General features: G+C 37.6%; 1 protein-coding gene across 1 annotated transcript in view; it reads left to right on the top strand.

Moving 5' to 3' along the window:
* The first annotated feature begins 2,204 nt into the window (after window positions 1–2,204).
* The window catches only part of LOC106068617 (homeobox protein engrailed-like), a 32,455-nt gene continuing 9,155 nt past the window's right edge, over window positions 2,205–25,504 (top strand). Inside the window, exons 1-2 of the mRNA XM_013228051.2 lie at window positions 2,205–2,554; window positions 7,755–9,060. Coding sequence (XP_013083505.2) covers window positions 8,025–9,060 — 1,036 coding nt within the window. The 5' untranslated portion in view covers window positions 2,205–2,554; window positions 7,755–8,024. The remainder of the gene's footprint in view (window positions 2,555–7,754; window positions 9,061–25,504) is intronic.

The raw sequence follows: 25,504 nt of genomic DNA on the forward strand, positions 1-25,504 counted from the left end.
GGTGAAAATAAAAACCAGCAAAAATTAATCTACGGAAATGAGCTTAAATTCGAAATAATAGAATTGATGTACACAAAACACGAGTTAGATTGGGCAGTACAGTTTCAAATGGACCTCATTCACCAATCGTAAACAAACAACATTTAGCCACGTGGTGCTCTATCTCTTCTATATAATTTACGATCTCATGTTTAATTCATGATGGTTGTCACGTGACCGTTTTTTTTTCGTTGTTTTATCAATAAGATCATGTGACTAAATGTTATTTGTTTACGATTGGTGAATGAGGTCCATTCAGAGAAAAATAAAATTTTAAACTTATAGCAGGGCCGTCCTTAGATAGTTGGAGACCCTAGGAGAAGGGACTTTGGTAGCCCTAAAAGAAATAGAAAAATAAAATTAAAACAGCGAATAAATAAAATGCCACAATTTATTTAAAACCTATTGTACAACAGTAACAATGGGCACAAGTTTCTTCTCTAAGTAAGCTGGTTTATGTTATCACTCGTGAAGTCGCCTAGTTTGCCTATGCCTAAGGCTGGCTCTCCTTATGACCCTAAACAAACTTTGTCCCCTCTATTTCTAACCAAGTCTCTGAAATCTCCAGCGACGAAAGTCAAATTAAAGTTTTTAGTACACCTCCTATTTTTGTCTGTCTTCTTTGTAAAACTAGAATCTTCTTGAATCAAATAGGTAGCCAAAATAATATGTTTACGCTCTGCAAGTGCAAGAATATAAATACGTAGGCGCAACCTTAAACAAGAAGCTGATATGAACAGTGCCAAAATCTTTACTCCGAGATATATTAACGACTTCTCTTCCTTTAGGCACTAGGAGAACTTGAAATTGACAATCAGTAATTAATCTTTTTATACAAACCATCCATTCAGTAGTCTAAGCACCTTTCCCATTACCTGTTGATACGGTAATACTTCATATGGATCAAAGACATTAACTAACTAGACAAATAAAAAAAAAAAAGCTTCTTATTAAAAACAGCTACCATCTCTTGAACTAGTTCATGGAAGATGCCTTTCCTAAATATTCTTTACCTTTACCTATCCCTTAGTCTGTTGGACCGTTGGGGCACCAGGCAAGATTTGTCGACCGTCTTTCTCCATTCCTCCCTTTTTTTTGCCTTGTTTAGAACCTCTCTCAATGGCAGGCCTGTCCATTCTTTAATGTTGTCCTCCCATCGCTTTTTCTGTCTGCCTCTTCTTCTTCCTAAATATAAAATGATTAAAATCCTTAAAGACAATATGCGTCTATGTGATCTATTACACTACAGCTACATCAGATCTGGACGAAGGGGTCAGCTTCTCTCCATTAAGGCTTGAACTTTACAATTTTCGTCCCACTCTCAGTCTTATTTTATCTTATCTTATATGATACAGACGTCACTTCAAAAAAAAAAAAATGATTACGTCCTACGCATCATGCATTCAGTCATGCATATTAACCAATGACTTAATTTCTGCCAAGTCACTGGTTTTCCTGGCTAGCTCAGGCAACCCATTCCATGCTCTAATAGCACTAGGGAAGAAGGAGTATTTGTACACGGTGTTTCAAGGTCATTTGTCATCACTGAGAAGTACATAGGACTGCAGTTTGTTTCTGCAGTTTGTGTGCGTATGTTTTGTGTTTGCATCTATATTGTTATTTTTATAGTAGTAATGCCGAGCTCGATAATTGTAGTCAAAATAAATTTTCATTTCTTTGGACCAATAAAATTATCTTATCTAATCCCATTTTAACCTTGGCGTATTTTAGTACGTGACATTTAGTTTCATAGTTTTCCTAGACATGCCTTTGGACCAATCTCTTCCATAACGGGTATATTGACAGGCACATTGACGCATGGTTTATGTGCATTCGAAATTAATAACATTGGTTCTACTTGTTATAGCATACCCGTTATTTTCAATTGTTTCTAAACAGGTTTTGTTGCTTGTGAATATTGAGTTAGCCAGTTTCCTAGTGTCCTTATGTAGCAGTGAGAGATTAGAATAGTGAGTACTTGGGATGCCCAATCTGACTATCTCTTGTTTTCATTCCAATAAAATCTGGGTCGTTTCGAGAGGTGTCGATGTACACGTCAGTCACCCGGGCAGACGAACTCTAGCTTCTGAGGGCTGCAACCAATCAAATAGCGAATCATCTTCACACGTGGGGGTAAAAAAAAATGGCCGCCCTCGCGCTAGAGACGACCCCCTGAACGGCCAGGAAACAGCAGACGATCAATGGCGGGAGGAGTAAACGCCATCAGCCACATTCCCCTCCTCCCGATTCATCCCTCCTCCATCGCCCCCCTCCCTCCCCAGTTCGCGGATGACGCCGTAGAGAACTCACAGCTGTCCATCTCCAGCAAACATTGAGATGGGAAGATAATTTAGATGAAAGCAATCGGATTCTGTCCCAGGAATTTTCTAAAATTGAGTGTGAAAATAATGTGTTTATTCTGGAGCTCCAGGAAGCAATGACTAGCAACAGAGAAAGCAACATAATCCTGACGAGCCTTCTCACTTTTAGAGTTGACCAATTAACAAACACGGCGGTAAGCAATTACATCATTCATAGACTTTCCTTGGCTTTAATGTAATCATTAAATTAATAATTTCTAAAGCTTTTATTACATTTAAACATCGGCGGAAGATTAAAAAAAAAATAGCCGATCCTAATATTATTTTCATTAAATAAAAAGCATTCATTTATAACAGTTTTAAATCATTACTTTGTTCCACCTCATATTTTAAGAGAAGTGATACTACCAACTCATTTGTTTTTAATCAAGAGATGTCTGCTAAGAAATTGTATGAAATTCATTCATATGTAAAAACATCTTAACCAAATATAGATCTTTATATAATATCCCTTAACCCCTTAATGTTTATAATCGACAGCGGCGGATAGATCCGGAGCGGTATGTAATAATCAATTGAAGAAAAAGAGAAACTTTAATTACAAATTGGATAAATTAAAGTAACTAGTAATAACCACGCGAAACAGCATCCATAGACAATGTGGCACAAACCACTTGGCCACCTAAAGGGTTTGAGCTCAAATCCCGATGTACAAGTAGGTATTTTGACTTTGCGATACGACTCTGTTGTGCTAGCCCAAAGACAGGACGAAAACGTCTTCCCAGATTCCCATCTCCACCTAGAAAATAGATTGGACCTTAGAGCACTGAACATGCTATGAAAATTAATGAAAAGTAATAATGATAAAAGGCTAATAATAATAATAATAATAATCAGCAAAAATAATAAGTAATTCTAGATTTTAATCAGTGACAGTACCAGAGAATCATTTTAGTTTATGTTTTAAGTAATAATAATTATTGTTTCTTTACTTTAGCACTTGAAAAAATTAAAAAAAATTTTTTATCTTTTCCGTTGTAAAGTATCTAAACTATAGAGGCTCTCACGCCCTTAGTAATTATATGCATACCTCAATGACCTAAATTGTTGCAATAATAATAATGCTTAAAAATGGTTTCTCACAAAGGTACACCCGTACTGCTGCAATGGAGATGAGGTAATATGCAATGAACTAGTACATTGGCTGCTCTATGTAACGCAATATTTCGTAGGGTGAGATTGACGAGTCAGTCTTGCAAAGTTTGCTGTATAATTCTTGGTTTCCTCAATATGCATTTCTGGTCAGTTTTTCGGTACCTTATATGAGAGATTTTCACGATAAACTAAACAACGCTCAATTGAACCATGCTATTATTAGATACTGGGAAGCGTGGTCGAGAGGCCAAGTGCGTTTGAACTTGGTTTGGCATGGCTACCTAGAAGGGGGCTCGAGGTTCTAAAGGCAGTATGGAAAACCAACTCCTAGAAACCTCCTCCCCCCCCCCCCCCCCCCCACTGGTCCACAAATGAGATTGGACCAAAAGCGCTCTGAGCATGCTATAAGCATGAAAGTAGCGCTATATAAAAGCTATAATAATATAAAATTATAATAATAATAATAATCCGGTCGCGGCCAATTTTTTTATTGGTTTCCGGAAACGATAGCTCTTTAGTTAAACTCAACTCAACTCAAATTTTAAAAAATTAAGATATATTTTAAACAATATCTCCATGCAGGCAGGTTTACTCTCTCATCTTCTGTATTTAGTCTAGTTAGTTGACCATTTGTTGTTCCAGTCTAACGTAGCTGAGATATTTACATTATTATGTGTTATAAACAAAAACTCTATAGAAAATGTGATTCTGCAGTGCTTAAAAGTAAAGAAACATATTACGCAACTAGACCTTAAAAGAAATAACTTATCTACCATTTCACCAAAAAGCTAGCTATTTATAACTAATTTATAACTCCATATTTACATTATTTTGTGTTATAAACAAAAACTCTATAGAAAATGTGATTCTGCAGTGCTTAAAAGTAAATAAACAAATTACCCTAGACCTTAAAAAAAAACAACTTATCTACCAATTCACCAAAAAAGCTAGCAATTTATAGCTCGTCCGCCTTGTATGAAAATCTTTAATTGTATCTTCTTGTCTTTCAATGTTCTACTGTGTATTGTTGAATGATATAAACTATTGGACAACAGTAGGCCTATCTAAAGAGGAGAAGACAAAAGTGAACGACTAAAATGCACCGCTAGTTTGGATCTATTGTGGACAAAATTAATACTAATGTATGTGTCGTAATGAAAAACAACAAAATGACAATCAAAATATGCAAATACAAACTAATATTGACATCCAACAATTGTGGTATGGCAATCTGAGCATTAAACATAAAAATAAACTTCAGAGAATCCTAAATGCTGCTGGTAAAGTCATTGGCAAAAAACAAACCCCATTTGGGCAGCTGTTTGATACTAACATCCATTAAAAATCTAAAAAGATTCTAGGTCAGGATTTTGTGATTTTACCATCACAAAAGAGATACAAGACATCGATAGCAAAGACAAACAGACACAAACACTCTTTTGTTCCCCAGACAATCAAATCATTAAATAGAAACAATCTGATATAAACTTTGCAAATGTAAATTATGAGTGAGTCAGGTGTGAATGTACATTTTTATTATAGTTATAATGTTTTGTTTGGTGTAATGCACAAATTGTAAAACAAATTTCCTTATTAGGAAGATTATTTTATTATTATATTATTATTATTATCCGCAATATCATAATAAATTGTAGAGTACGTAGAAACGTTTATTACAAATCGGATACATTTATGTAATTGGTACAAACCACGTGAAATAGCATTTATAGACAATATTAATAAAACTCAAAACATGTTCGGCTTAATAATGCTAAATGTACCATAACAGCAGGACAAACAATATACGCTACAGCGTAGAGCAAAAGACAGTTGAGATTTTACTATGAAAAGCAACATATTATTTTGTCAACCATCTCTTTCAGAAAAAGAAATAAATTAGATCTAGATCTTATTACAATTAATAGAGTCCAACACATAATTCTTAGGAGCGTGGTGTTGAGTCATAAGCGACTGGCCTACTTGGCGTCTCAGGTTCGAATCTCGATGAAGACTTTGAATTTCAGGGTTATTAGGACGCCTCTGAGCGGCACCTTCGACCTAGGGTCACGGAAGTCACGCTCTGAGCCCACCCAACTCAATCGGGTACCTGACATTAGTTGGGGAAAGTAAAGGCGGTTGGTAGCTGTGTTGACCACCTGACACCATTGTTAACCGTCGGTCAAAGAAACACATGACCCTTTACATAATTTGCCCTATAGATTGCAAGGTCTGAAAGGGAATAATTATATTTCAACAAATGATTATCCAAAAGGATTCAGGACCTTCACAAATAATATTTATTATGTTTTAGAAGGAAATCAGGTCTTTGAGAATCACTAATGAATAAACACAGGGTTGGATTTAAGTATATGGAAGCCCCAGTGCAGGATTTTTGTGGACGCCCCTACAATTTTTTAGAAAGTTTTAATGATCAAAGGAATGAATGAAAATAAGTATATCTAAAGGTATGCTATATAGAGTTGTTGAATATTTAATCTCAGTTTCATAAAAAGATATTTAATGTGCATATTTTATTTATAAAAAAGTGTATATTATTGAGTTTGTGGAGGGTAAGGCCCTTGGTAGACGCACTGCCGTAGATCCGGCGCTGTATAACGTATGCTACAAGCGTACACTTCTCATTCACGACAACTTTGCCAGCCGTAAAAATGAAAACCAAAATGTTAGAAAAAAAAATACAAATTTAAAAGTTTCTGACCCATCGAAATTCGTACATAATTTTTCTCTTTTGTGGAAGTCCCAGGTTTGAGCCCCGCCCACCCTTCTCTAAATCTGGCCCTGAATGAACAACTGAACTATTATGCAATGTTCTTCTACATAAAGTAACTAACTTGCATGTTCAATGAATATTTCCAACTCTATGTAATATACTCATAGACATAAATATAGACTGGCCGAAGGAAGTAACTTCATGTAAATTGAAAACATGTATATCTATTGTATTCGGATTTCCGAGTTATGAAGAATTGCATGATCTTCATTCTTAGAGATTTAAAAAAAACACTAGTGAAAATAATGTAATACATATATAGGTTATGGTTGAAATAGATATGAATACTTAACTTTTATACTTCTCATAAATGCTGTATAGTAAAATACACAAAATTGCAAGTCACAAATTTTCGTTTCATAAAACTCTTTAATCGGCCAGTCTATATTTATTTATGTCTATGTAATATACTCTTGTTCTTATGTTTGCTTGCTATTCCATACTTTTTCTTTCTTTAAGAAGAACTCTTCTTTGCCTAAGGTTCTCATACATCGAAAACCAGCATATCTAATGTGACATATTTTCCGCAAAGCTTATATGTACTCACGTCTGTCTGTCTGTCCGTCCATGTTATTCTTCCCACTTCCCATGATCGGATCTAGTTGAAATTTTGCACAATTATTCGTTGTTCCTAACAAACCATGAACCAATCATAAAAGAATTGATCGATTAATTAATTAATTAGTGGGAAATAATTATTACAGTATGTGTGTGCGTGTGTTTGTGGCTGTAAATATGTAGTTCTTTCTCTTATATAAGCTTTGTTGCATTTTACTTTAAGTATTTTAAATATTTTGCTTGTTAAAGTGTCATGATAACAGACATTTTAATTTTCAGAGTATAGGATATAGTATAGGATATAGGACTTTCAGTTTTTTTTCGTTCTATATCTATATGACTTGCAGATTACAAATGTTTTTAAATTATTAGCACTACACAAAATTACCAAGAAGAAAATCTGTATAGATCTCTTTACATCTTATCAGAATAGAAGAGTCAAAATAGAAAACTTTCTATCTGTAGCCTTGTAGAAATTACAAAGTCAAATCATTGGGGGAATATAGCCTGGCCAAGGAATGATTTACAAAGCCATATATTTTTTAAGTAATTATTTTTTGGACCTTGTAGATCCCCCCCCCATTCTACCCGGCAGCTGTCCAATGAATAAAGCATGGACTACATATAATATAGACTTATATTGGGGCAATAAATTCTTTGCTAAATAAAACCAATTCTTTTTCGTAATATTTAGACAGGTAATACAATATAATAGACAGGTTTAAACGAGTCTCGTTGATTCTGGCGAAATCCAAGTAATGTATAGAACATTTTTAAAGCATGTACTGCATATGGTGTATGATTTGTAATTTATATTTATATATATAAATATTTGTAGTATATAAAATGCCTAGTCATTAGCATTGACATTTATGTCCATTTTTTTACAGTGAGATTTTTCGGCTAATGAAGATCAAATTGCAAGTGCCTAAAAGAAAACTGTCTCAAGAGTCAAGCGTTTCCTATTTAAATCACTAATAGTACTAAAATAGAATAACTTGCATGTGTATCCATTACAATTTTGGCAACGCTACTAAATGGAATAAGATCAAGGTCAATTTGAGGCAAAGGTATTTGTTCTTTAAACGTTAAAATGCAAAGAACAATCTGAACCATGTGTTACTCTGTCCGTTAATGTATCTTCTGGACATCGCCTGGTCATGTATTCGGGTCAATCAACTTGTCACCTACCTACACCATTTTCTATAGATGCCCTGATGGGCTCTGGGTCAGTGTACACAACAAGACCAGCGCACGTTTACGACAGCTATCGGGACAGCATTCTATTGAAATACATTAATGAGGCCTCGAGGTCGAGTCTCAACCCGGGTGACGGTCTCCCTTCAATGTCGCCGCCATCACAGTCTCTTCCACCATCGATATTGCCTCGATCTCCCGAATCTGGGGCGCCTAATACCATTGCCCACCACCCGAGCCACGAGCTTTCAAGCTCTCGATTACCTATGCTGCACCCTCATCTTCCCAACCCAGGATTTGATATTTTCTCGCGATATGGATTAAACATGCTGCATCCATTGGCCCCTCCACACTGCCAAAGACTCCAAGCGAATCAGAATCAACAGAAACATTCCTCTGCTCCTGGCTACGTCACTGCGACGCATCGAAGTTTTCCCTACGCCACTGCTGAGTCCCTTCTGGCGTCTCCGTTGGCGTATCCAGCCTTTATCAGAACGTTTCCACAGCCTGTTCCTTATTTAGAGTTTAGCCGTGGCCTGGAAGAGCTGAATCACAAACAACGCAAAAGATCAGACAGTCCTGAACCTTGTGGCGACGAGAGGGCGATCTGGAAGCGACTCAAGTCGAATGGGGATTCCAACGTCAACTCAGACAAATCAAAGACCTCGTCAAACCAAAGCCCGCGTTCCACGCCTTCCTCTCCCGAGTCGTCTGTGTCGAGGTCACCCAGAGGGCAAATTTTACAGAGCAACGACGTGTCTTCGGCCGCTCCCCACGAGTCGACTCCAAGCGTTGATGCTTCTGACAAATCCTTTTCCGAAACGGACGAATCATCTCCCCTTACGTCGCCCCCTAGTGAACATTCCCCGAAGCAGAGCGTGGGAAATCTAAAGGCGGAAAGAGAATACAAGTCCCCAGCGTGCAACAGTGACTCCGAGGAGTCTACCGGAAATGATCACGAGATGGATGAAAGACAAGACAATGTCGCTAATGACCGAGGTAAGTAATATTTAATGTTTCTTGAAATTTGCTTTCGTTTCAATAAGAATCTACAACAGAAGGGCACAATGCAATTAATAGTACACACTCCCGGATCAAAAGTAAATTTAATTAGACCAAGCAAGCAGGCATTCAATTCACAACTGGTCCAGACCATTGATAGGTTCATAGAAGCATCGAGAAAACTAAATAAAAACAGCGGGTCAAACTATTTCCAATCGCACTGATTTAATATGTCTGTTGGGAATTACCTCAGAACAGACCCAAACTATTTCATACAATTACACTTAATACAAGCTTTGCGGTTTGTAAAAGTATCTTTTATGTTTTGCTTGTTTATAAATTCTCCTTGCCAGGAAAAATTCATTATCTTCTTTATGAGAATGAAACTTTCAATGTGGACAATGCAATTATTTTGGCTATTTTAAAACTTTGTTTTGGTCTTTAGATTGTAATTAAATGAACAAACATATAGCATAAAGAACCAGGAGACTGGTGTATTTAATTTTTTTTGTTATTTCTATAAGAGGAGAGCGTTTTTTTTCTTCGAATTCTTTTCCAATTATTCCCAAACAACGACTAAGGTAATTAATGTTTCTCCTTTGTCAGTGGCTGAGTGGTAAAGCGCTTGGCTTCCAAACAGGCGTCCTGGGTTCGAATCCTGGTGAAAACTGGGATTTTAAATTTAGGGATCTTGAGGGCGCCTCTGAGTACACCCAGCTCTAATGGGTACCTGAAATTGATTGGGGAAAAGTAAAGAAGGTTTGTCGTTGTGCTGGCCACATGACACTCTCGTTAACCGTGGGCGCAGAAACAGATTACTTTTACATCATCAGCCCTAAAGATCGTAAGCCCTAAAATGGTAACTTTACCAAACGTCTCCTTTGTCAGCCTAGTCTCCCGTAATCTTCTTATCTTATAAAAATACAGACGTTACTTAAAAAAAGAAGCTGATTACGTCCTGCGCATTATGCGTAAAGCCATGCATGTTAACCAATGACTTAAATTCTGCCAAGTCATTGGTTTTCCTGGCTAGCTCAGGCAACCCATTCCATGCTCTAATAGCCCTAGGGAAGATGGAGCACTTGTACTAATTTGTCCTTGGCATATGGAACGAGGAATGTGTCTTTATCTTTGTGTCTTTCTGAGTATTTTATTAGATTTTGTTTTTGAAGATTATGGTTCAGTGTTTCACGTAATGCTGTGTAGTAGCGTACCTAATTTTAACCTACTCAATGGCGGAAAGGATTTAATGACTAAACTTCAACAAATGGACAAAAACTCCACAGGAAATCATCGGAAATAATTTGATATTTGATATTTTGGGGTTTTGACACATCGTCACAATTAGGTCCAAGTCGTGCCCATTATCCAGGAGATTTTTTAAGATAAGATTCAGATGTCCTGAAGGTCCGAGAACGTCCCGTTCCCTATTATGGACCTCTTGTCCAAGGAAAGGCTTTTATCCATGGCCAGGATGAGGCATCGGCTCTTCACCAATCCCTCTATCCGAAGTCCCATCTTATCCGAAGTGATCATGTATTCACACCCGGTGTGTCACAGGACACGGCCACCTTGAGCCAGGCACGGGTTCCCCTTCCCGTGCGAGGCCGGAGTCCGAGCCGCGTGGGGGCCCTTCTTATGCCTATAATGTCCCACCGAACCCGTGCGAGGGTCCATCACAGCGCGTATGGCCACCGTTAGGGAACGAATCGGTGGGGGGTTGGACTGATTAGCGAGCCTTTGTTACATCCTTACCACGTGCAATGTACAGTCTCTCGACCATATCTGTGGTAGCCCACTGAGAGCTATGTGTGCTACCGTACTTGGCCTATCCGACTCCCTTGGCGGACGTTTCCTCCGGAGGGCCACGAAGAGGCGACGGGAGCATTCCTCCGGTTTAAGAAGACAGAGTGATGGGTAATGAAGGCAGACTGAGGAAAAGAGGAGGCAGACATAATGATTGAAAAAGAAGGAGGGCATTTTTTTAGCTCCAGAAATGCTAAACAAAGAGGAGCGCAGTGTAACGTCATGTCACGGGACGTCATCACCGGAAGTAAATTAATGTACATAATTAGCTATCAAAGGCATGCATGTCTACATGAAAAAAAAAGCTATCATAGCCAACATGCTCTTTCCACCCCTCCTTCTGTCTCATTTATTTCCACCCACCCAGACTTTCTTCTCCCCTTCACTGTTGTTTTCTCATCTAGGGCACACAACTCCTTACACTTAGTGAGATCAACTACCACTTTTAAAACACGAATTGCAAAAGAAGTGGAAGAAGAAAACCGCTGCGCGCTTCAAGCCAAGGAACCACCCCAGCTCAAAAAAAGACAACAAAAAAGAATGAAACGACCGAGAGCTTTGTCTTTGACAATGGACACCTTCAGCACAGAAAGAAGGGCATCTCAGATTTCAAAAAACCAAAAAGATTGAAGTAAGGGGGGAATAAGTTGATGTGGTGGGGATAGGGAGGGGAAGAGATCAACACAAACTTAGGCCTAACGCCGTGGGCTGTTAAGAATGCGGCTATTGAAATCGAGAAATTGCCTTTTTCTGCATGGTTTGGTTCTGTCAGTCAGTGGGGAGTCCCTGGTCTTGAAGCGACGAATTAAGTTGAAAGTTTTCTACGTTGAAGGTTCAGAGACAAGATTTTTATATGGATTTATCTTCATCCAGTCCTTCAACACCTCCATCGTCTGCTCGCTCCATCTTTCCCACCCCCCTCTTTCTTTCTCTTTACCCTTGTCAACATCGCTCATCACAAACTACACAGATGACTCTGTAGTCAGAGTTCAGGTCCTTTACATAACAAGAGACGCATTTAGCAGGAGATATGACGGTTATAATTTTAATATGTATATGTATATATATAAAATACCTTAAAAAACAAAGCCTAAGAGGAAGAACTCGGCATTTATAGTCATATATCTCAATATTGTAAAATGAATTTCCTTTTTAACTATCAAACAAAATTAATTTAAAATTAACACTATTTAATTAGTTACTTTTTTTTCATTGATTTATGTTTTGTTAAGAACAGAGAATGATTGTGCAAAGTGTCAACTTGATTCGAGAATGGGAAGTGGGAGAAATAATGTTTAAAATGTGTACCAGACAGACAGACAAAGTGAGTTCATATGTGTTTTGTGATAACCTCTATAGAGACGGAAATGAAATAGATTCAAAACATTTACAAGGGCCACCAACTGGGCCACCAACTGGGATGGATGGATGGCTCTGAATGGAAAGGTGTGTTGAAGCAGGCTAGGGCTCTCCATGGCCTGTAGCGCCACTGGGATGGGTGGTGACGGACAACTGCTTAATGTCCTCTGCAACGCAAACCATGAGATAAACATTAGGAAGCTATATTAATTATTAAATGCGCTTTGTTAAAATGTGTGATATGTGTCAGAGAGGTGAAAGACACTTGATGATCTGTCAAAGGAGGCACGAGTTCAAAACTCGATTATTCTAATGCAATTAAAACAAAATAAATATTTTAAAAAAGCAAAATTTAAAAAATCCTTTTTTTTTATTTAAAAAAAAAGCTTATCTTAAGAGGAAGAAATCTGTTCTATATCTACCAAAATGTACAATCTATTTCCCTTATTCAATATCAAACAAAATAACGTATTACCAATAATTAATTGTCTAGTTGAGTATTTTTGTATATTGATTAATTTTTGTTAGGTACAATAAATAATTGTTGAAAGTATCAACCTGATCGGAGAATGTGTCAGGGAGTCAAAACGATAACAATTATTTAAGGAGACTAAACCCAACCAATTTAGCCATATCTGTGAATACAGAAGTATTAGTTTCCCTTGTTGCCATTAAACAGAATAATTAATGACCAATAACTCATTATCTAATTGGTTACTTTGTTATTGATTGATGTCATGTTTATGTCATTGAATAATTGTGTGAAGTTTTAGCTTCATCCGAGAATGGATGTGGGAGAAATAACGTGTACTCACTTTGTACCAGACAGACAGATAAAGTGAGTCGATATAAGCTTTGTAATAATTAATTTCTCATCATAAGTAGAGAATAATCGATGATACATGTTGGCATTACTAGTTGGTCTTTTTGTACCACTCCCCTTTATTATCTTGCAAACTCAGGAATACAACAAGCATAAATACAATATTAAGTATATCAATTAGTTTGGGATTAGTCATGTAATTAAATTTGTAGTAGATCTAGTCTAACAATAATAAATCTGTATGATTAGAAATATAGAAATATATTTTTTCCCTATTGTTTTTGTTTAGCGCAATTTCATGCTTTTAGCGTTCTCAATACGCTATGATCCTATCACTTGTCTGGACCAGTTGGAAAGGGGGTGGGGAGAGGAGAAAGAACGAGGTATCTGGGTGATCACTTTTTAAATGTATTTTAAAAAAAAAAAGGTGGGGGAAATGACCTGAATTCGAACTTGTGGGCTCAAGCTTTCTCTCTACTAACGAAGAGTCTATGAACAAGCACGATTGTATAGTTATCTATTTATTCTATTTCATGTTTGGGTTCACTAAGCCTCAGACGACAATCTATAAAGGGGACTAATTCAGCTTATACAACCACTTCAGTCAAGTACTAATTCTTTCCCTTATTCGAGATTCCCCAAAAAATAATTAATTAATAATAGCTAGTTACTTAATTGGATATTTTTTTTATTGCTTCTTGTGTTGTTAGGTAAAAGAAATAACTGCAAAATTTCAGCTTGATCCTAGATTGGGTGTTGGAGAAATAACGTGTACAAACTTACCAGACAGACATAGGGAGTTGATATAAGCTTTGTAAAAAGACGCCTATTATAAGTTATCTCGATATGACCAACGCATAGCTTTTCGACTCAGAACTGGACACAACAGAATGAGACAACAGATGTTCCGGAAAGTCGGGACTAGCGAAACTTGCCCTTGTCGAGTATCACCAGAGAATGCTGACCATGTCCTTCAAAGCTTCATACTTTATCAAGAGGCCCGAACAAGACTCTGGCCCCAAAACCCTCCTATAGAAGAGAAACTATACGGAAAAGTGCCTCATCTGGAAATTACTTAGCGGTTCCGGATATTTCTGATCCTGAACATGAAACGAGAACGAAGAAGAAGAAGAAAGTCTGCAATGTAGAGCCCTCCCCCCTCCCATATACAAGAGTTATTCCGCCATGTTGTTTCAGTAGTTCATAGAACTCGTGTGTACAACCCGAAATCATGGCTCCAAAGTCTCATTTCAAAGTTAGAATTATTCAGTGTGTTTCACAGTTTCACCTTTGCCTTTCTTGACCTACCCATTATTCTGCTGAACCGTTGGGGCACCACACATGATCTTTCGACCATCTTTCACCATTGCCTTCTGTCTTTTGCCTGGGATAGAATTTCTAACAGTACCGCTATTGATGTCAGAACTACATGGAACCTGGAAGGTGGAAACTTGACATGTATCTCAGGAAAGGCTCTAACGATTTTTCTTGAAACTTATATCGCTAAAAAAATGAATTACTTATTGGCCACACCGGAAAAACTCTAGTTTGACCGTTACAGTTTGTTTGTTTTTTACGTGAAAAAGAGAAATAAATTAGACTAAACCATGTTGCAGTTAGCCGTAATGTACCGATAACTGATTTTTTTAAATATTAAATTTAAAAACAAACAGTAAACACAGTAAAACTCATATTGTAATAACTTAAGGGAGGCAACTCAACAAGGCAACAATTTTTATGTACAGGGACATCACAAGTACATAAAACAACATTTGTCTTTAGCCCAGCCTCTTCATATCGGCTCTAGACTTGGGCGGACATTGTTCTCTTCCTTCGAATGTCAACATCCGTCTCAGTCTGGTTTCTGGCAGTGCGCACCTTCTGCACTAACTTGAATGGCGGTGTGCATGGCAGTGTGCATGGTAGGGTTATAACAATATATTATCTAAGCTTTGCTTACATTTTTTACTTTAATCTAATATGGATTAAATATAGATTCTAGATCTAGAAACTGATCTAAATTTACTTCATAGTTAATAGGAGGTGAATATTTATTTTTTTTATATAAAACTATAAAACTAAATAGTAACAAGCAGATAATTTATCTTAAGGCATGCTTCGACACGGTCTGGATTGTGTAAAGTAAGTAAACTATAAATAGATTCCCTGAGGGAATGGGAGTGACCATGGGAGTAATAGTGAACTATGATGAGTGCTCCAGCGAGTGGTTAATATACATGTTAATGGCACTTCAGAATGATGAATTGAAATATCTCTTCCGGTGGTAAAAGCGATGAAAGAAAATATTTTTAAACAGCAGGGCCTGTATAAAATGTCATACAAGAAGTATTTTCTCCCACAACCTTGTCACAATCCAGGCGCTGTTCCTCAAGGGGCCGTTACATAAACGTGTCCCGCACGGGTATAGAAAAGGAAAATGGCGGGGGTCTTAGTGTACGCGGTCTCTTGCCGCAAGTCTGACCCATGGGCGTAGCCAGGGGGGGGGGGGGTTCTTGGGGTTCAACCCCCCCCCCCCCCCCCGAAATGAAATTCCCCCCCCCCCCCCCGCAGGGGGGGAACGGAATTAAGTGACTGATTTTTGCTTTCATTTTGTTTATTTTAGGTGAGATTTTAATACTAAATCATCACTTACCACAGCACAGCCGAGGCAGTTTTGAGTTAAAAACCCTCTACCAGGGGGTTTTGAGATTTAAAAAACACCTATCAGGGGGTTTTGAGATACAAATCCCTCTACCAGGGGGCTTTGAGTTTAAAACCCCCTACAGGGGGTTTTGAATTTTAAACGCCCTACCAGAGGTTTTTGCAGTTAAATCCCCCTCTTCTATAAAACAAAACAAAAAAAAAATGCAAACAACAATCCCCAAATTCCAACACCACAGTTGAGGAAGATTTTGATTTTAAACCCCCCTCCAAAATTTACGATAAACCCCCTCTTCAATATAAAAAAAGCAAATTACACACTCAAAATTCTATGAGCGTAGCCAAAGGGGTTTTGAGTTTAAACCCCCCTCCCCTCCAGTTGGGGTTTGAAGCTAAAAAGTACCTCTTCAATATAAAAAAAAAGCTAATTACACACTATAAAATCTATGAGCGTAGCCAAAGGGGTTTTGAGTTTAAATCCCCCTCCTCCAGATGGCTTTTTCTTTAAAGTTTAAAACCCCTCCAGATGGTTTTGAGTTTAAAATTCCCTACAGAGCGTTTAGAGTTGAAAACCTCTCTCTTCAATATTATTTTAAAGTTAACTACAGTCACCAAATTCTAAGATCGTAGGCTAAATGGGGTTTTGAATTAAAAACAAAACAAAAAAACAATAGAGATTTCTTAGTTTTAAACCCCTCAACAGATGATTTGACGAAAAAACTTTCCTTTTCGATATAAAATCTAAAGCGAAATACAGACATGTAATTCCAAGAGCGTAGTCAAGAAAGGTTACAAATTTCTACCAGTGGCTTGGGCTCCATTAATAAAGTGTGAATAGTCTTCTGCCGAAATTGAAAATCATTAAATGTGTCTCAACAAAGATGACTAAGACAGATTTTAGGAGTCAGTCATAGAGATCGGGTCTAAATCAAAGAAATCATATGCCGAACTGGGAGTCGAATCCTTAGTAAGGTTGTGACAGAGCATCGCATGAGGTTTTGCGGGACATGTTCTCACACAAAATGAATTACGCAAAATAAGAGTTGCGTAAACAGCTTGCCGGAAAATGCGCCGAACGGCGCGAGAGGGTCTAAGTCAGTAAGAATAGCACATTAGGTTTTTGAAATAAACTTTTTAATAGCAAGATAATGCACTGTAGATACCTCAGAATATGCATTTTGTTGGCTTTCAATACCAGAAATAGTGCTCGGCGGCGGGGCTTCGCCCCGCGCTGGGGAGCGCTGCGAACTCCCCCAGACCCCTTGCTAGCAATACAATAAACAATAAACGTCTTCCGAAAGGGTCAGAATGTAATAAAGATTATGTACACACACACACATATATATATATATATATATATATATATATATATATATATATATATATATATATATATATATAAATATATATATAAATATATATATATATATTTTTTTTTTCCGCCGGGGGGGGGGGGTCAGGGGGGAATCCCCCCCCCCCCCAAACCCTCCCCGAAAAAAAATCCTGGCTACGCCCATGGTCTGACCCACCCGTCAGACAGAACAGTGTACACTGTTCTCATTCAGGCCGGTGAGAGAGAGTTCTTGTTCACTTTTGCTGGCCTAGAGTTCCAATAGCCGAAGGCTCAACTCTACCTGACAGTTTTAAGAAGAAGAAGAAGAAGAACATTAGCTTCAAATGAACAATGTAGCCTAGACATTCATTAAAATTGCGTTCCTTTTTTGTTCTTAAATATTGCCTGCACTCTTTCATGAATTCCAGATATTGTAGCTGCATTATCATATTTTGTGCTCATCCCATCAATAAGTCAGGCCCAAAGGTTTTAAGGTATCAGAACTGGTACCATCAGCTTTCGTTATCCTTGTAGTGTACAATCCTAAAAATTATGTCATTTGAACGCTAAATATAAAATATTGTGTAACTTCATAGATCTTTGTTCGGTGTGCTTTGATTCAAGATACCTCGGTAGTTTGCATCACTTGTCTCTTTACGGGGTCTGTTAAAACATTTATAAACTATTTATGACAGTTGAGTGCGCATCGCTGCGCTGTTGATACACATTTGAATGACACTTCAGTATGATTAATTAAAATATCCCTACGGGTGCTATTGTACTATCAAGTCTGTGCAAGATGTTCCTTTCTTTACGTTGATCCTAGCCATGACTATCCTGTCAATGAGGTAGTTCTGAATCTCTGACCTACTTTATAAAAATTCACGTGACTGTGGTCTTATACATGGCAATAATGGCAATATCTTCCTATGATAAGATGTAGATCTAGATTTAGTGCTAGCCTAGATCTAGTAGTCTTAGTAAATAATCATACAAATTAGTGAATTATTGTAACATACTTTTTATTACTTACAGATGTCTAGATCTAGACTATTTTCATGTTTAAATTACAATGAAATCAATGAGGTCATTAATGTAAACAATACACCCACGTGACTGAGAAGAGAACCGGAACTATCCGATTGTTGTCCTTTTTTTTTTTTTTTTTGTAGTCTTAGTCCGAGTGCCAAAGTTTTCCAAACTTTTAAGCCTGGTTTTCTCATTTTTGACATGTCCATTTATTATCAAAACTACAAAAGTGATAAAGTTTATTGCTTTTGAATTTTTACCCCTAATGGATAATTTTAGATTTAAAAAATCAAATCTTGTGAATCTTTTTACGGACAAATCTTTTAAAGTTGTCTGGGTTTTTTTTTTTTTTTTTTTTTTTGTAAAAGTGTATTTTTACCACTTAAATGTCACCCCCTACCGGATGTCATCCGGTGCGGCCCGCAACCCCCATATTGACGCCACTGTTTCTTTAACCTCTTTTTCAGGGCCTTTTTATTATTATTATTTAAAAACAGTTAACATATTATTTTATATTAATAATAATACAAAAGAAATTATATAAATCAAATTCTTATGAAGAAAATAATTTTCAACACATACATTCCAATATTACAGTTCGACCCTGGAGTAGGCTGCAGAGGTAATTTTAGAAGATGATGATAATGTCATTTTATAATAATGTTAAATTTTTGTGTGCATCAAATCAACTTTTCCAAACAATATTATTTTATATAATTATGAGGTAAGAACTATTGATACTAATGGATACTAATGTTTTTCCCGTATATTTTAGTTTAAAAACAAAATGGTCGAGTTTTTGTTTGTTTGTTTTTCTGTTCGTGTCGATCGTTTTATTTTCCGAAACATACATTGCAAAAAAAAAAAAAAACTAATTTTATGGTATCACAACAACAAATGTAAAAACTTTGTTCAGAAATTTTTCATAATTCTTGCTTTCATTTGCTTGTCCTTTTTCCCGCCCCAGACGCTTGACAGTCCGCATACAACCCACATGGGCTTACATCTCACACGAAATGCATGGTGTCCGAAGTTTTGAAGGTCAATGTCTTTATTTGCTAGAAAAAAGTCCAACAGTTCTGGGACACATACACACACACATGTTTTTATGGATGGTGTGTTGTCAGTAATCCGTCATTCTCAAACTGGGGGGAGGGGGGGGGGCTTGTGTATATAGGCTGTTATCTTGTAGTCGCAAATATAGGAGCATTAGCGAGTGGTCAAAAAATCAGTTTTTCATGTTCACGGTCGAAGATCCAAAAGTATTCCTAATTAATGATGTTGTTGGATCGTTTACCAGCTGACAGATCAGCCTGAAATCCTAGTGATCTGATGTTTTTATGTCCAACACCCAAAGCTGGGCTAATCAACAATGTTCCTGAACACCACGTTGCGGAACTTCACAATGGACCTCATTCACCAATCGTAAACAAACAGCATTTAGTCACGTGATCTTATTGATAAAACAACGGGGAAAAAACTGTCACGTGACAACCATCATGAATTAAACATGAGATTGTAAATTATATAGAAGAGATAGAGCACCACGTGGCTAAATGTTGTTTGTTTACGGTTGGTGAATGAGGTCCATTGGACAGACTGGTACAATTTCCTGATGTTAACTTATCGTCAACCCAGGACTGAGTCCAAACAGCATTACAGTGAATTCATAAGGAATTTCAGTGAGCTCATAAGGAGTTTAGAGGACTATATATAATCCACTAGCGGATCCAGAACTTTGGACTGGGGGGGGGGCGATTTTTTTCCAAACCCTAACAGTAACGCCCAGTAAACCCTAACCCTAGGCATAAACGTGCATACGGCACACACACACACACACACACACACACATATATATATATATATATATATCTTTGAGAATAAAAAAAGCAGCATTTCTCAACCTTCGGCGAAAAACAAAACAACTGGGGCAGGGCTTTAAGGTTCTCTTGTGGAGTTCGGGGCGAAGCCCCGACGCCAAAAGCGTTTTCTTGCTTTTTTCACTACAAAAACGTATTCTCCTGACATCTACAGCTCATTATTCGTCAATAAGCGTTTTCTTGCATTCTTCATTGCAAAAACGCATTCTCCTGACAAGTACAGCTCATTATTCATCCATGGAGTTCGGGGTGAAGCCCCGACGCCAAAAGCGTTTTTTTTTTGCATTATTCACTGCAGAAACGTATTCTCCTGACATCTACAGCTCATTATTCATCAATGGAGTTCGGGTCGAAGCCCCGACGCCAAAAGCGTTTTTTTTTTCATTATTCACTGCAGAAATGTATTCTCCTGACATCTACAGCTCATTATTCATCAATGGAGTTCGGGGTGATGCCCCGACGCCATAAGCGTTTTCTTGCATTCTTCATTGCAAAAACGCATTCTCCTGACAAGTACAGCTCATTATTCATCCATGGAGTTCGGGGCGAAGCCCCGACACCAAAAGCGTTTTTTTTTGCATTATTCACTGCAGAAACGTATTCTCCTGACATCTACAGCTCATTATTCATCCATGGAGTTCGGGGCGAAGCCCCGACGCCAAAAGCGTTTTTTTTGCATTATTCACTGCAGAAACGTATTCTCCTGACATCTACAGCTCATTATTCATCAATGGAGTTCAAGGCGATGCCCCGACGCCATAAGTGTTTTCTTGCATTCTTCATTGCAGAAACGCATTCTCCTGACAAGTACAGCTCATTATTCATCAATGGAGTTCGGGGCGAAGCCCCGACGCCATAAGCGTTTTCTTGCATTCTTCATTGCAGAAACGCATTCTCCTGACATCAAAAACTCATTATTCATAAATGGAGTTCGGGGCGAAGCCCTGACGCCAAAAGCGTTTTCTTGCATTCTTCACTGCAGAAATGCATTCTCCTGACATCTACAACTCATTATTCATAAATGGAGTTCGGGGCGAAGCCCTGACGCCAAAAGCGTTTTCTTGCATTCTTCATTGCAGAAACGCATTCTCTTGACATCTACAACATTATTAATAAATGGAGTTCGGGGCGAAGCCACGACGCCAAAAGCGTTTTCTTGCATTCTTCACTGCAGAAAAGCATTCTCCTGACCTAAAGCTCATTATTCATACTATTAAAAAGGACCTTTCGAATAATGTTGTACTTGAAAAATATTCTAATATGAATTTATAGGCCCATAATACATTGCAAGTAAAACCGATTTGTTCCTTGAAAAGATAGGATACCCCACGTATTTAGATTTTTGCTTTGAGGTTCGCCGCCGAAAAAAAAAATATTTCGATAAATAGTATTCAAGAAAACTGTAGTATGAATTGTGAGTTATAGTTCCAAAATTTTTAGCTAGAAAAATATCAGATTGAGTAAAGGTTGGGAAAAGGCGACTATAAAAACATTATTTCAGTTTAAAACTCATCTCAATCATGACTCTTATACTGAAAAATTTCGTTTGAATTCTAACTTTTCCAATGCAAAGTCTTTCTTAAAATACTTATGATAAATTCAAGTGAATTACAAAAAACTCTGACTGGAAATGGGAGGGGCGGTAGAGTGAAAACGATTAATCCTCGTTCCTTTAATAATTTCTGCTAAAGATTGCATTTGGCATTAAAGAATAGGGGTGGGGCGACTCGATATAAGAATTTAATTTATAGTATATATAAATTATATTAATGACAGATTTTTTTAAATTTGTAATTTCTTAACTATAATACAAAAAGAAAAAGTATTGATTTTTTCGATGGGGGAAATACGATTGCATGTATCGCCCCTCCCACCTGGTACAACCCTTTTTCATTTAAAATTACTAATGATACAATTTGAGATTAGAGTGTGGTACGACATAATATACAATGGGTCACATATCAATACGTAGTTTATATTATAATATCAGGTGACCGAGCCTCGCTCGGATGAATAATTTGTTAAGGAAGGATATTTACCCGAAGTTATTTTGGGAATATTGTTGTAATTACGAAAATGAACTATCGGGTAAAGACTATCAATCCGAAGAGTTGCTTTTTAGTTCTTTCAGTTCTCAATGTAAGTGTACATGGCGATTAGAATAGAAAGTAGTCCTATAGAAAACCACAGCTCACGTCTTAACGTTTTACATTGCTTCTTTCATGTAGAACTATTGAGCTATTATAGGCTTGTAAGAAAGTCTTTGCAGTGTAACTTCTAAAATTGTTACTTTCTGACATTTAATATTGCAATTAATATATTCATTATGGCTCTGAGACATGGACACTTTACAGAAAAAACTAAGACTTCTTGAGTGCTTTCACCAAAGATGCTTGCGCTCCATCATGGACATACGGTGGCAGGACCGCACTACAAACAGCGATGTCCTTGCCAACGCCGGTATGGACAGTATAGAGGGACTTCTTATGGTCCAACAGTTGCACTGGGTAGGGCACGTATCCCGTATGGGAGACGAACGAATGCCAAGGCAGTCTTTTTTGTGAGCTAAAAGGTGGTCGACGTGACAGAAGCGCTCCACGGAAATTCTTCAAAGACCAGCTTAGTCGTCAACTTTCCTTGGCTAACATAGAAGAGAGCACCTGGTTGCATGCGGCCTCCGAACGAGACAGCTGGATGTCTCTCACGAAGGCCGCGGGATACACATTTGAGACAAAAAGAAAATCTGCAGCCGAGAACAAACGCAGACGGCGAAAAGAAAATCTAAATCGGCCACCTGCGGACAATGGTTATGCTTGCTCTGGATGTGGCAAAATATGTAGGTCACAGTTGGGGCTGCACAGCAAAGGGAAATACTGCATTCCTCACTTATCTTCGGACTCGAATTTCATACCATTTTGCAAGAATATCGCTGTTTGTATTGTGGTCTTTGGTGAAGTCGTTCAAGAAGTCTTAGTTGCTTTTTATAAAGTACTCATGTCTCAGATCCACATAGATGGGTTGAGAGAATACTGGTTGAAACTGATTTTTGTAGACAGGCGAGCGATTTATTTCGCCACACTCTCGCTTGAATGCGTCCAAAAGCACGACTATCCATAATCACATATCAAACTCTCTTTAAAACAATGCGTCAATTGATACAATGCTTCCCAGATAATGTGAAGTTATCTACCACTTTAAGGGATGTCTATGGCAGTGATCTTTGGGCTGAGTAGGTTTTATTGGGTGACTTTTGGAACATGACTTCTGTTTTACCGAGGTTTATAGGTTAACAAATAAAAAAAAAAAGGCAGCAGCGTGATGAAAATTCGTTGACCGCGAGCTGGATATCATCAGGGCCAGCCCTAGGCCTATGTTGTCACAGTGGTGGACCCCGAAGGTTCAAAAGCTCCGCGCTAATTCTAGGTGTAAATTATTAAATTAAACCATTATAATTTATAATAGGGTTCCCGTGGTCTCCTTGTTTTCAAGGAGCTCCTGGAAATCTCCTCCTGAAACACATAAAAATGTCCTTAAAAAGACAAAATTGTCATTTTGGGGTGTCAATCAATATGGTAAACGCCAGTCCTACGCGTGATATAAAAAAACGGCATCGTCAGCTTTCATTTAATAAAAATGTAATGCAAATACGAATTTATTTTCTAATACAAAATCTTTATTTTCACTTATTATCCTTATCAATACCCTTACTGGTCCACGCGCAATCCTCATTTTTTTCACATAGGGCCCCGCAAATGTTAGGGCCGGCCCTGATTGTGCAAGTAAGGCATAAGCTGTGTTATGACCATTTCCTACGTTTTGGTATTGGACGGCAGACTTCGAAGCTTAAACACATTGCAATAATTCACCAGCAAAATAATAACAAAGTAAAAGCTACCTACGGGTGTAAGCAATTAAAGTGTAAACAACTTATAAAGCCTTTAAAACACAATAACTAATCATACATAAAGATATTTCATTATTTTTCTTCCATAGTTTCATAATGGATCAATGTAAATTAAGATGGTGCGCAAATGTTTAATTACGCCAATTGAATCATTAAAACATGTTCTTGTTTGCGAAGAAATGTCTTAGTGTACTGCTGTGAGCCTAGTGACGTAAGCGGTGTCAAGTTTTTTTTCCCATTGACGTCATATAGAAAATTTCATTCATAAAACATTCTAGCCAAAATTAATTTTTCGATAATGAGCCATTTTCAAACCGATATAACGGTCGACCTTGAGTTTTCCCGATGTGGCCAATGAGTTGAGAATTTTTTTCTCACTATTATGCACATACCGTGAACTTTTAAAGAAAATCGTTAGAGCCGTTTTCGAAATAAAATTTATATATATATATAAATATAAATATATATACATACATACATACAAGAATTGCTCGCTTAAGAGTATAGGATAGATATTCAACTAATTTTATTCACAAACTATGATTCTCCACAAAAATAGGACCGCCCCCCCCCAGCACTCAGAGGGCTAGAGTGGGGAGGGCAGTACATGCAATCGCCCCCCCCCTCACCCCACCGAATCGGCCAAAATACCATGATTTCTCCATAAAAACGGACCGCCCCCCCCCACTCAAAGGGTTTAGGTGGGAAGGGCAGTAGAGGTATTCGTCCCCCCCCCCCCCAAATCGGCAATCATGGAACGACATAATAAAAAGATCGGTTAAAATATCAATAACAAGTTTTAATGATATAGATATTTAATTGATTTTGTTAGCAAGCTGTGATTTCTACAAATAAATTTGACCGTCCCCCCAACTCGAAAGTGTAAGGGGGGGCGGGATTGATACCATCGCCCCTCCCGACCCCACCAAATCAGCCAACATACTAGAGGGGGGGGCGAAATAATTTAAAATAGGTTGAAATATATATAATTAATATTTATTTTTAACATAATAAATTCGTATACAAATCGTGTGAATTTTATACTAAAGTTCGTTCGCCCCCCCTTCGGGGGGGGGGGGGGGTCGGCCGAGTGGGGGGGGGGGGCGATCGCCCCTACCGCCCCCCCCCCTGGATCCGCCAGTGATATAATCTAAGATTGATTATTCTTTACAAATTGTCTAGTCTGGTGATAATTTTTTCCCCAATGAAGTCCCGTTACAACTAATCTTCACCAGTTGACACACCGAGAGGTCCTGAAGTTCTCTAAGAATCACCACAGACTTAAAAGATACTATATGTAATTTTTATATATTATTTTTCCCCAATAGTCCCCAGTATATATAAAGCTCCACGAGCCACTCAAACCTTCTTTGCTATATAACACCTCCAATGGGTCCAACCCTTGCTTTACGAAATTACGATAGTAATAATAATAGAATTTTAATTTAAATGCAAAGATATACTACATAACTATTGAGACCATCAGAGACAGAATATTGTTGCAAGGATTAGCAAACAAATGATAATTAACCAAGAATAACCAATATTTACACCCTAATACATGCATGGCCACACCCACATACCAAAACATGATATATCCACACAATCAACTTAGATATATACGCACAATCATATTAGATATATAC

This window comes from Biomphalaria glabrata, chromosome 11, assembly GCF_947242115.1.
Source record: "Biomphalaria glabrata chromosome 11, xgBioGlab47.1, whole genome shotgun sequence".
Taxonomy (NCBI): Eukaryota; Metazoa; Mollusca; class Gastropoda; family Planorbidae; genus Biomphalaria; species Biomphalaria glabrata.